The 13,254-nt window shown below is 36.6% G+C and overlaps 1 protein-coding gene across 4 annotated transcripts in view; it reads left to right on the top strand.

The window, feature by feature from the left end:
• Positions 1–11,907, top strand: part of CCDC14 (coiled-coil domain containing 14) — a 48,434-nt gene extending 36,527 nt beyond the window's left edge. For 2 of the 4 annotated variants that reach the window (XM_023214924.3, XM_023214930.2), the window contains one exon: positions 9,619–11,621. In XM_023214924.3, the coding sequence (XP_023070692.2) occupies positions 9,619–10,588 (970 nt within the window). In that variant the 3' untranslated portion in view covers positions 10,589–11,621. Of the gene's footprint in view, positions 1–9,618 lie in introns of all 4 variants that reach the window. The other 2 variants (XM_023214917.3, XM_023214938.3) reach the window with 2 other exon arrangements.
• The last annotated feature ends 1,347 nt before the right edge of the window (positions 11,908–13,254 follow it).

Raw genomic sequence — 13,254 nt, 5'->3', positions numbered from 1 at the left:
ATCCGGCCACTGTACTCCAGCCCCGGCGGCAGAGCGGCGAGAGTCCGTCTCAAAAAAAAAAAAAAAAAAAAAAAAAAAAGGACCCTACATTTGTTATGAAAGGGTGCCAATTTTCTAAGTATTAAAAATCAGTGTATTTAGCTGAATTATGTATAATAGAAATACCAATAGATCCACTTGTCACTGTTTAGGTGCTCATATTCCTTCCTTTAAAATTTTAACATTTTCATATCTCTTTACTTACAGAGAGTTTTAATTTCAGAGATAGTGGTGAGTCATATTCTGTTTATACATCAGAAGATTAGTAATTGCTATTAATTTCCAGAAATTAAGCCTTTTTAAATGTCATTGTCCCTTCCTTCCTTTCTTCATCTCTGATTTTATCTATAGCAACAATAATTTTTTTTAAAAAAAACTGGAAAGAAACCTCAATATAAATATTCCTTTACTGAAAATAAACAAAAATAAAAAGTCAGTATGCAGTCTGATTAAATTAATTTGTGGGTCATTATTCATTACAGCATTCCTTTAAAGGTATGTTTCCCCAGCATATTTTTGTGTTTTAGTAACAACTCATTAGCTTCTTTTAAAATTAATATAATTGACAATATTTTAATTATATTTATGGGGTACAGTGATGTTTTGGTATATGTAAACAAGATGAAATAACTAAATCAAGCTAACAACATGTCCATCATGTCACTTACTGTATTTTGGAGTGAGACATTTGGAATTTACTTTTGTTTTAGCAATGTTGGATTATTATTAAGTATAGTCACCCTAGGCTGGGCATGGTGGCTCACGCCTGTAATCCCCACACTTTGGGAGGCCAAGGCAAGCAGATCACCTGAGGTCAGGAGTTCGAGACCAGCCTGGCCAACATGGTAAATACTAAATTTTTTAGATATGACCTTGAAAGCACAGGTATCACAAACAAAAATAGACAAATGAAATCGTGTCAAACTAAAAACCTTTTGCACAGCAAGGGGAACAATCTAACAGAATGAAGAGACAAGCCATGGTGTCTCTACTAAAAATACAAAAATTAGCCAGGCATGGTAGCAGGCGCCTGTAATCCCAGCTACTTGGAAGGCTGAGGCAGGAGTATGACTTGAACCTGGGAGGCAGAGGTTGCGGTGAACTGAGATTGCACCACTGTGCTCCAGCCTGGGCAACAGAACAAAACTCCGTCTAAAAGAAAAAAAAAGTATAGTCACCCTACTGTTCAGTAGAACCCACAAACTTATTCCTTCTATGTAACTGAAACTTTGTACCCTTTGACTAACATCTCCCCATTTCCCATACCCTACCATCCACCACAATCCCAGTCTCTGATAACCACTATTCTACTCTCTGCTTTTGTGAGTTCAACTTTTTTGTACTCCATATATAAGTGAGGTCATGCAGTATTTGTCTTTCTGTTCCTGGCTTATTTCACTTAGCATATGGATGTTCTCCAGGTTCACTCATGTTGCAAATGACAGACTTTCCCGTTTTTTCTTTTCTTTTCTTTTCTTTTTTTTAAGGCCGAGTAGTATTCCAGTATGTTTATATGCCACGTTTTCTATAAAGAAATATTCATTCATTCATTGAAGGACACTTAGGTTGATTCCATATCTTGGCTGTTGTGAGTAATGCTACAATGCCTATACTCTGGGTGTGTGTGTATAGATGGTTTTGTGTGTGTGTGTGTGTATGTATTATATATACATATTATATATGTATACATACATGTGTACATATACATGTGGATATGTACCTACACATGGGATTGCTGAATCATATGGTAATTCTGTTTATACATTTTTGAGGAGCTTCCATACTGTTTACCATTGTGTCTATACTAATTTACATTCCTACCAACAGTATACAAGGGTTTCCTTTTCTCCACATCTTCATCAGCACTTGTTAGCTTTCATCTTTTTTGTAATAGCCATTCTGACTGGTGTGAGATGATATCTCATTGCGGTTTTAATTTGCATTTCCCTAATGTTGAGCATTTTTTCTTAATCATATTGGCCATTTAAATGGAGAAATGTCTGCTCAGGTCCTTTGCCCATTTTTTAATTATATGTTTTTTTGCTATTGAGTTGTGTGAGTTCCTTATATATTTTGAATATTAACCCCTTATCAAGTATGTTTTGTAAATATTTCTTCCACACCATGGCTTGTCTCTTCACTCTGTTAGATTGTTCCTCTTGCTGTGCAAAAGCCTTTTAGTTTGATACGATTTCATTTGTCTATTTTTGTTTGTGATACCTGTGCTTTCAAGGTCACATCTAAAAAATTATTGCCTGGACCAGTGTCATGGAGCTTTTCCCTCATGTTTTTTTCTAGTAGTTTTACAGTTTCAGGTCTTGTATTTAAATCTTTAATCCATTTTGAGTATATTTTTGTATGCATTGTGAAATAACAATCCAATTCCATTCTTCTGTATGTGGATCTCCAGTTTTCCCATCACTATTTGTTGAAGAGACTTTTCCCCATTTTGTTTTCTTGTCACCTTTATCAAAAATCAATTGGCCGTAAATACATGGATTTATTTCTGTCCTGTTCCATTGATCAGCGTGTCTGTTTTTATGCCAGTTCATGCCGTTTTGATTTCAATTCCTTTAATATATTTTGAAATCAGGGAATGTGGTGCCCCCAGCTTTGTTCTTTTTACTTAAGATTTATTTGGCTTTTCGGGTTGTTTTTAAATGATTCTATATGAATTTTAGGATGGTTTATTCTATTTCTATGAAAAGTGACACTGGAATTTTGATAGGAATTATGTTGAATTTGTAGGTCATTTTGGGTAGCATGAATATTCCAACAATATTATTTCTTCCAATCATGAGCACAGGATATCTTTCCAGTTATTTGTGTTTTCTTGAATTTCTTTTATCAGTGTTTCATAGTTTTTAGTATATACTAATAATATTTAGTAAATACTAATTTTATATATATATATATATATATGTATAGTTTACCTCCTTGGTTAAATTTTCACTGAAGTATTTTACTTTGTTTTTTGTTGCTTGTTTTTCTTAATTTCTTTTGGGTAGTTTGTTGTGAGTGTATAGAAATGTTACTGATTTTTTATATTGATTTTGTATCCTACAACTTTACTGAGTTTATCAGCAAACCAGTTTTTTGGTGTTTAGTATTTTCTGTGTATAAAATCGTGTCAGCAAACAGAGACAATTTCATTTCTTCCTTTCTTATTATCTTCTATTTTTTTTCTCTTGCCTAATTACTCTGGGTAAGATTTCCAGCACTATGTTGAAAATAAGTGGTGAGAGTGGGCCTTCTTACCTTATTCTTAGATCTTAGAGGAAAAACTTTCAACTTTTCAACATTGAGTATGATGTTAACTATGGATTTGTCATATATATGGCCTTTGTTGTGTTAAGGTACATTCCTTCTATACAAAATCTTTTGAGAGTTTTTTCATGAAAGAGTGTTGACATTTATCAAGTGCATTTTCTGCATCTTTTGCGATGATCATATAGTTTTATATTCTTCATTCTATTAATGTGGTATACCATATTCATTGGTTTTATATGTTGAACCATCCTTGCATCTCATTTATTAATTCCCTTTAATCATGGTGAATAATTCTTTTAATGTGTTGTTGAATTTGGTTTGCTAGTATTTTATTGAGGGTTTTTTTTATCTGTGTTCATCCTGTAGTTTTCTTTTCTTGTAGTGTTCTTTTCTGGCTTTGTTATCAGAGTCATAATGGCCTTGTTCTTGGCCTTGTTCAGTGTTTTCTATGTAAAACAAGTTTGGAAAAATTCCCTCCACTTTGAATGTTTGGAAGAGTTTGAGAAGGATTGGAATTCTCAATCCTTCTTTAAATGTTCTTTAAATGTTGGTTAGAATTAAGCTATGAAGCCATCTTGTCCTGGGCTTTTCTTTGGTGGGAGACTTTATTAAGAACATTTAATATCCTTACTCTTTATTGATCTGCTCAGACTTTCTATTTCTTCATGATTCAAGTTTGGTAACTTGTGTCTGTATAGAAATTTATCCGTTTCTTCTGGGTTATCTAATTCGTTGGTGTATAATTGCTCATAGTAACTTATGATTCTTTGCATTGCTGTGTTATCTCTTTGCATTGCTGTGTTATCAGTTGTAATATCTCCTTTTATTTCTGATTCGTTTGAGTCTTCTCTCTCCTTTTCTTAGTCTAACTAACGGTTTGTCAATTTTATTTCCCCCAAAAAACAAACTCAGTTTTGCTGATTTTTTCCTATTGTTTTTCTAGTCTCTATTTCATTTATTTCTTGCTCTGATCTTTGTTGATTTCTTCCTTCTGCTAATTTTGGGCTTAATTTGTTCTTCTTTTTCTAGTTCCTTAAGGTGTAATATTAGATTATTTGAGAGCTTTCTTTTTTGATACATTTATTGCTATAAATTTCCCTCTTAGAATTGCTTTTGCTGCATCCCATAAATGTTGTCATATTTTGTTTTCATTTTTGTTTGTCTCAAGGTATTATTTAATTATCCTTTTAATTTCTTCTTTGTCTCATTGGTTGTTCAGCAGCACGTTTCTTAATTTCCACGTTTGTGAATTTTCCAAAATTTCTCTTGTTTATTGATACCTAGTTTCATGCCATTGGAATCAGAAGATACTTGATATGATTCCAGTCTCCTTAAATTTGTTAAGACTTATTTTGTGGTCTAACATAATCTATCCTGAAGAATGTTCTGTGTGTGCGAGAGAAGAACGTGTACTCTGTTGCTGTAGGATAGAATGTTCTGTTATGTCTATGAGATCTATTTGGTCTAAACCAAGCTTGTCCAACTCATGGCTCCTGAGCCGCATGCAGCCTAGGATGGGTTTGAATGTGGCTCAACACAAATTCATAAACTTTCTTAAAACATTATGAGATTTTTTTTTTTTTTGACAAAATTTTAAGCTCATCAGCTGTTGTTAGTGTTAATGTATTTTATGTGTGGCCCAAGACAATTCTTCTTCCAGTGTGGCCCAGGGAAGACAAAAGTTTGGACACCCCTGGTCTAAAGTATAATTCGAGATGTTTCCTCATTGATTTTCCTTATTGATTTTATATCTAAATGTTAGAATTGTATCTAAATGTTTTCCTTATTGATTTTATATCTAAATGATCTGTACAATGTTGAGAGCCGGGTAATGAAATCCCTCACTCAGTCTGTCTGTCCCTTCAGATCATTTAATAGTCGCTTTATTATTTCGTTGCTCCAATATTGGGTGCATATATTCATACAATTGCAGATTGACTCCTTTATCATTATATAGTGATCTTCTTTGCTTCTTTTTACAGTTTTTTACTTAAAGTCTGTTGTCTGATATGAGTATAGCTACCCCTGCTTTCTTAGCTTCCTTTCCTGTGGAATATATTTTTCCATCTCTTTACTTTCAGTCTATGTGTGTGCTTTACCTTAGAGTGAGCCTTATGTAAGCAGCATACAGTTTTTGATTCATTCACCCACTCTGTCTTTTGATTAGAGAATTTACTCTATTTACATTCAAGGTAATTGCTGATAGGCAAGGACTTGCTACTGCTATTTTGTAATTTATTTTGTAATTGTTTTGTAGATCCTTTCTTTCTCCCTCTGTTGCCTTCCTTTGTGGTTTGATGGTTTTCTGTGATGGTATGCTTCGAATCCTTTTCATGTTTTGTGCAAATTCTGTAGGTTTTTGCTTTGTGGTTACCCTGAGGTTTACATAAAACATCTTATACTTAGGCTATTTTAAGCTGATAATAACATTAATCACATACAAAAACTACACTTTTACTCCCCTCTTCCACATTTTATGATTTTGGTTTCAAAATTTATGTCTTTTTCTAATTTATATCCTGTAACTATAGTTGTTTTTAATAGTTTTGTCTTTTAACCCTCATATTAGAGATAAAATTGCTTTACATACCACCATTAAGGTACTAGAGTATTCCGAATATGATTATGTATTACTTATACCATTGAGTTTTATAATTGCATGTGTTTTATGGTATTAATTAGTGACCTTTTACTTCAGCTTAAAGAACGTGTTTTAGCAATTCTTATAAGATAGGCCTACTGATGATGAACTCCCTTAGCATTTGTCTGGGAAAGTTTTTATTTCTCCCTCATTTCTGAAGGGCAGTTTTGCTGGATAAAGTATTCTTGGCTGACAGGTTATTTTTGTTGAGAAGTCCGCTGTTAGCCATATTGGGGCTCCCTAGTGTGTGATGTTTATTATCTCTTGCTGCTTTGAATTTTAACAGTTATCTTTGAATTTTAACGGTTCGGTTATGGCGTGTCTTGGTGAACTTCTCTTTAGGTTAAATTGGATTGGAGACCTCTGAGCTTCCTGTACCTGAATGTTGGTGTCTTTCCCTAGATTTGGAGAATTTTCAGCCATTATTTTCCTAAATATGTTTTCTGGCCATTTTTCTCTCTCTTCTCCTTCAGGCACTGCTGTTTCTCAGGTGGTGTCTCATAATACCTGTAGGCATTGTTCATTCTTTTTCATTCTTTATTTCCTCTTCTGACTGGATAATTTTAAATGTCCTCTTTTCAGGCTCACTAATTCCTCTGCTAGATCAAGTATACTATTGAAGTATTTTATTGAATTTTTCAGTTTAAATACTGTATTTTTTTATCTCTAAGATATCTATTTGATTTTAAAAATTTGTTTCTATTTCTTTGTCAAACTTACTGTTTTGTTTGCTAATTGTTTTCCAAATTTCATTTAATTTTTTATCTGTATTGTCTTGTAGTTCCCTGAACATTTTAAAGAGAGGACTATTCTCAGTTCTTTGTCTCTGATTTCATAGGTCTCATTTCTTTAGAGTCCATTATTGGTGCTTTATTACTTTCTTTTAGTGGTGTCATTTTTCTGATTCTTCATAATCCTTGTATCCTTGCATTGGTGTCTGTGCACTTGAAGAAGTGGCCACCTCTTCCAGCTTTTGCAAGTGTTCTGCCCTACCCCCCTTTCACCTGAGGTGAAGGGGATAGACCTTCACTATTTAGTCTAGCCTGCGATTCTGGATTGGCCATCTGGTAGTGACCATAGGCAGGCAGACCTTGCTGTTGGGTGCTCTAGCTGGGCTGCTACCTGTGCTTCGAGGTCAGTGGAGCTATTGGCTGTGCTCCATGGCCTTGTGAAACCAATGGCTGTGCTCCATCAACCAGTGAGGCCACTGACTGGGTTCCAAGGTCAGGTGGAGCTGCCGGCTGGGCTCTGCAATCATCTTCGCTTGGGCAGGGTTACAGGCTATATTCCCTGGCTGAGTGCTACTGCTGTTTAGAATCTAATTGGGTAGGGTTGCAGGCTGGGCTTCAATGGTGCTGGGTTTGCTGCCCAGCCACTCGTGACAGGCAGGGCCAGAGATTACTCCATGGTATGCAGTCACAGGTTTGCCTCCCTGCCTGGGCCTGGGCAGAACCTCAGGCTGGACTCCAAATCAGAGTGGAGTCACTGCTTAACTGCTAAGATTGAGCAGGGCCAGTTACTGTGTTCTGCAGATACGCAGGGATGCAGGTTTGCCTCCTGGCGTCAGGAAACTATATGTACAGCTGTGAAGTTAGGGAGGGTCACTAGAGTCTGGCAGGGCCAGATGCGGACCTCCACAGATTTATGCTAATGTGCACTTGCCTCTGGGTCTGGGGAAGCCATAAGCAGAGTACTGAGGCTGGGTGGGGTTACCATTTGCCCTCTTAGTTCTTATGGGACCAGATGCTCTCTTCTACACTTAGGTGCCACCGCATACTTGCCTCCTGGCCTAGGAAAACTTTAAGCAGAGAATTGAGACTCTGCTTAAGGGTTGGGGAAGGCTTGGGTATGATAGTGGGAGGGACTTGGCCCTGCCAAACCTGTCAACTGTGCTTTCTGCAAAGCAGTGCTTTTGACTGGTCTCTCTGGTCTGGTGCTTCCATTGGCAGGAATGCAGAGTCATTGCCAAGATCTGTGCTATAGCCGCTATGAGCCCCATCCCCCTTCTTTGTTTTCTGCTAACCCCAGATGGTCTAGCCCTGTAGGAACACGTGGGGTAATGCAGAAGTGGGCTTCCTGAGAAGCATCCCGGAGTGTCGGGTCAGTTGAGTGTTCACCTCCAGCTTTCTTTTTCTGCGGTAGAAACTGTAGGCCCAGGGGACTCCTCCTGTGTGATACTTAACTGGCTTGGAAAGAGGTGAAACTGTTCCTTTTAACTGTGCCCAGCCTTCACTAATTTTTGAGACCATATATGATTCAATTTAAATAGACTAAACTCTTAGTATAAAATAGCTTTAGGCTGGGTGGCTCATGCCTGTAATCCCAGCACTTTGGGAGGCCGAGGAGGGCAGATGACAAGGTCAGGAGATCGAGACCATCCTGGCTAACATGGTGAAACCCCGTCTCTACTAAAAAATGCCAAAAAATTAGCCGGGAGTTGTGGCGGGTGCCTGTAGTCCCAGATACTTGGGAGGCTGAGGCAGGAGAAGGGCATGAACCCAGGAGGTGGAGCTTGCAGTGAGCCGAGATCACGCCACTGCACTCCAGCCTGGGTGACAGAGCAAGACTCTGTCTCCAAAAAAAAAAAAAAAAGGCTTTAATAGGACTACTAACAAAGGTTGCCATCAAACAAACACCCACTTAGACTGAAACCACACTAAGTACTTTACCTTTATACCTTATTATTTTATCTTATTTAATCTTCATTGTAGTTCAGAAATACCATCGTTTTACAGGTGAGGGACTTGAGATTCAGAAAGGTTAAAAACTTGCCCAAGATACAGCTAATGATGGCACTGGGGTTTCATTCCATTTCTAACTTCAAACCTTGTGTGGTTTTCCTTATACACCTTTCCAGTACCTAACTGTTGCTTATACCTGTTATGCCAGATAATTATCTCTAACTATCATTTTTTTCTAGTATTGTGCCCCCCCCCACATACAAACATATATAATGGAGGGAAATAATTTCTAACAGAATTCATAACAAATGAATAGTGTGTTTCCCTTTGTATCTTAGCCTACCTTTGTTAGGCCAGTTTTTTACTCTAGGGCTCAATTTGTAGTGCTGCTCAAGAATAAACCATCTTGGCTGGGCGTGGTGGCTCAAGCCTGTAATCCCAGCACTTTGGGAGGCTCAGGTGGGCAGATCACTTGAGGCCAGGAGTTCAAGACCAACCTGGGCAACATCGTGAAACCCTGTCTCTGCTAAAAATACAAAAATTAGCCAGGTGTGGTGATGCGCACATGTAATCCCAGCTACTCGGGAGGCTGAGGTGAGAGGATCACTTGAACCTAGGAGGTAGAAGTTACAATGAGCTGAGATCATGTCACTGCACTCCAGCCTGGGTGACAGAATGAGACTCCATCTCAATAAAACAAAAGAAAAGAATAAAATATCGCCATACCTTAAAAAAAAATTCTGAGCCTCTATTTTTACACATAGTGATAGATTTGATACAGACCAACATATTTTATCATTGTTATTTTAATTGTATGCTCTTGCCAAAGCACATTCTGTGATGTTTGTGCTTCTAGTCGCTTGTTTTCATATTGAGAACCAGACATTTCTCTCAAATCCCTTTTTTAAAGATGGAGGTATATAGATAAGTGAATTAAAGAAACAGGTAAAAATAATAATAATTAGTGTTCTAAATTCTTCTTAACAGAACTTTACAGACTAGCATGGCAAAGCTTCTCTCCGATCTTAGTGTGGACAGTGCTCGCTGCAAGCCTGGGAATAATCTTACCAAATCACTCTTGAACATTCATGATAAACAACTTCAACATGACCCAGCTCCTGCTCACACTTCCATAATGAGTTATCTAAATAAGTTAGAAACAAATTACAGTTTTACACATTCAGAGCCACTGTCTACAATTAAAAATGAGGAAACCATAGAGCCAGACAAACCCTATGAAAGTGTTCTGTCCTCCAGAAGCCCTCAAAATAGTAACACTAGGGGCATGGAGGAAGTATCTGCACCTGGAGTTATTTCTGCCCTTTCAAAACAAGATTCTGATGAAGGGAGTGAAACTATGGCTTTAATAGAAGATGAGCATAATTTGGATAATACAATTTACATTCCTTTTGCTAGAAGCACTTCTGAAAAGAAATCATCACTTTCTAAGAGACTGTCCCCTCAGCCACAGATAAGAGCAGCTACAACACAGCTAGTTAGCAACAGTGGACTTGCTGCCTCTGGAAAAGAAAATAAACTGTGTACACCTGTAGTCTGTTCCTCTTCAACTAAGGAAACAGAAGATGCACCTGAAAAACTTTACAGAGTATCTGATATAAAGGACACACAGCTCCTCAATAAAATAAAGGAAGCAATTGATAAGATCCCTGCTGCCACCAAGGAGCCAGAGGAACAAACTGCATGTCATGGCCCATCATGTTGTCTTAGCAACAGCCTTCAAGTGAAAGGCAATACTGTCTGTGACGGTAGTGTTTTCACTTCTGACTTGATATCTGACTGGAGCATCTCTTCATTTTCAACGTTCACTTCTCGTGATGAACAAGACTTCAGAAATGGCCTTGCAGCATTAGATGCCAACATAGCTAGACTCCAGAAGTCTTTAAGGACTGGTCTTCTTATGAATTCAGAAGAAAAGTCATCGAGTGCTTCTTTTTAAAACTAGAACTTGACTATATTGAATGTGTATTTTTCTTTAGTGAAATGATGTTTTATATTATTAATTATGTGTGAAGTAATACATTGTACAAGTAACAATTGTATTGTTGGGATATAATGACACTGAGGAGCTTATAAAAACAAGTCATCTTAAGAAGTTGACAATTGCTACAAGAAGAAAGTTGTAGATAACTAGGAAATTATTGTAAGTAAGGTTTTATTTCAGTACTTAGCAATTAGAGTTCTTTTATTAAGATGTATCTGCTGGATTAAGGGTACAGGTTGAAATAGTTCTGTGGTTGTCCTAAAAGATAATGGGAAAAGAATCTCAGGATGTAAGTTTTTCTGTTGAAACTGGAGGGTTTTTTTGTTTGTTTTTTTCTGTTTCAGTATACTTTTCTTTCTTTAATAGCAATGTGTTTTTATTAAACATGCTATGTGCCACAGGCTAGTGTTGTTGGTGAGAAATATAAACATTTATTTAAAGAGAAAAGTTACCAGTATCTACACCTCTTAAAAAACATTGATTGGTCTAAAAAATATATAGATAACATCCTAAGGTAACATATGGCTTCTTAAAACTTGGGCACTTTTATTTGTTTTTATCCCAAATTCATGTTTTAAGGCCTTTAAAGAATAGTCAGACTGATAAGTGCTAACAGATAAGCTATACTTTGGGAAATTTGTGGGTTTTTTAAAAATAAGAAATGTTTATTTTTGTCCTTATATTTAAACATGATGGAATTTGTAAATCTTGGCATTGATTGTAATTCTACCTTTTTGGAACAATTTTTTTTCCAGCATGTTAGCTGAGAATATTCTCTATTCTGTAAATAATATGAAGTAGATTGGTCTCTCTGCTTCTCTATACCACGACTTCTTAGCTCAGTATCATCTCCCTTCATGTAAGCAGCACATTTTAACTCTTAGGAAGCTGAATGTTGTGTTATCACTAATACTTTGTACAGGTCACCTGCCTACTCTAATTGTCTTTAGTACTTGGATAGGCTTTATCATTAAAGAGTGTTCTCCTAGGTTTTTTTGTTTTTTTTTGTTGTTGTTGTTGTCGTTTTTTCTTTTTAGGTGTTAGTGCTACAGCGTTTGAAGGACCCAGCTGTAGTCTCTTTGATATGTTCAGATTTTCCAGATAGAGATTTAAGTCTAAAAATTTATTAAGTGAATTCTAAACTATTTCACACAAGAGTCCATTAGCATCTTTAATTTTCTTTAGTATTCATGAATTAATTTATTGGCATCTTATTTTGAAGTAATAGGCCACAACTCTTTAACGAATAAGTTTAGAAATAAAAAATAATAAAACAAGAAAATTGTGTCGTCTACTCCCAAATATTTAACTTATTCATATGCAAAAGTAGAATCTTAAGATTACATGGTAATACAAGAAGATAGTCCTATTTGGCCCTTAAAATGGAACGGGCATCCTTATATGCAAAGGAAATTTATAAACTCTTGTGGGTTCAATTAATTAGTGATTGTTATAATCAAATTAATAGTTTAAGAAACAAATGAAACTAGAAATTGCTTCAGGAACCTTCAGCAGATGCTTAGTATTTGATGTAAGACATGCACATGAAATAGAAACGTGAAAGAATTTGGTTAAATTTCAAGGTGGAATATGAACCTAGCACAATGGATGGAATAGATAGTGAGTTTTATAGAACTTTAGAGCAGAAGGAAGCCAAGAGTAGAAGAGGACCTAAAAGAGACAACTTCATTTGGATGAATACATAGGATTTGGGTAATCCTGTGAACAGCCTTAAATGTTTCCCCTTTAGAAAGTCGGTATCATCAAAATGTGGGGATTGATTGAATTTAGTATATTAGGATGGTGATAGACCAACCTGACTGAAATAGAGGTGGGGAGGGGTGGTAATAAATGAAAAACACACAATTAGAAGATTTGGGTCAGTTGTGGAATGTCTTCAGCTCCAGGCTGAGGAGTATCCATTAAACATTAAGTCACTGGAGTATTTGGGTATCTGGTGGTGGTGGTTTTTGTTTTTTGTTTTCAATTGAGGATTACCAGGTGAAGTTGGGTAGTCTTAAAATGTCATAGAGTGACAGTAAATAGGAAGGATTAGAGGAGGGAGAGACTGGAGACCATTTAGAAAACTGTTGCAGTAGTTCAGACATAATCCTGTGGCAAGAGAAGTGAAAAAGGAGAGGCAAATTGAAAATTTTCCAATCAGCTGAGTGACTTAATAGGAACTAAAGAGGATAGAAAAATCAAAGATGACTCCAAGGTTTTCAGTTTAATCAGTTTGAGACACACTAAGCAATGTCTAAAATGGAAAGTCAAGTTCTTAGTTAAGTTCTAAGTTGTCTTCATTAGAATAAAAAGGGGAGAAGGAGAGTGTCCGTTCTCAGGCATCTTTAGATCATCTCAGCAGGAGTCAGCATTACTGCCCCATCATAGTCTCCGAAAGGTCAGGCTGGTCCCAGATCCCAGCCCTCGCAGCCTTTTCAGATGTCCTAGAGTGCAAAAAGCGTATTAGTAGATCTCCAGAGTATCTCCTAACCTCTGACACACTGAAATTCATGTCTCCTGATAGGTATTGAGCATGGAATGAGAACCGTCCTATGGCATTTTGTCACTATTTTACTGTCTTTGATCTGTGGAGGTAATGTACAACCTTTTACAATGAA

This window comes from Piliocolobus tephrosceles, chromosome 2 (assembly GCF_002776525.5).
Source record: "Piliocolobus tephrosceles isolate RC106 chromosome 2, ASM277652v3, whole genome shotgun sequence".
Lineage (NCBI taxonomy): Eukaryota > Metazoa > Chordata > Mammalia > Primates > Cercopithecidae > Piliocolobus > Piliocolobus tephrosceles.
Note: the sequence above shows the minus strand (reverse complement) of the source record. Positions and strands in the feature narration are given on the sequence as shown.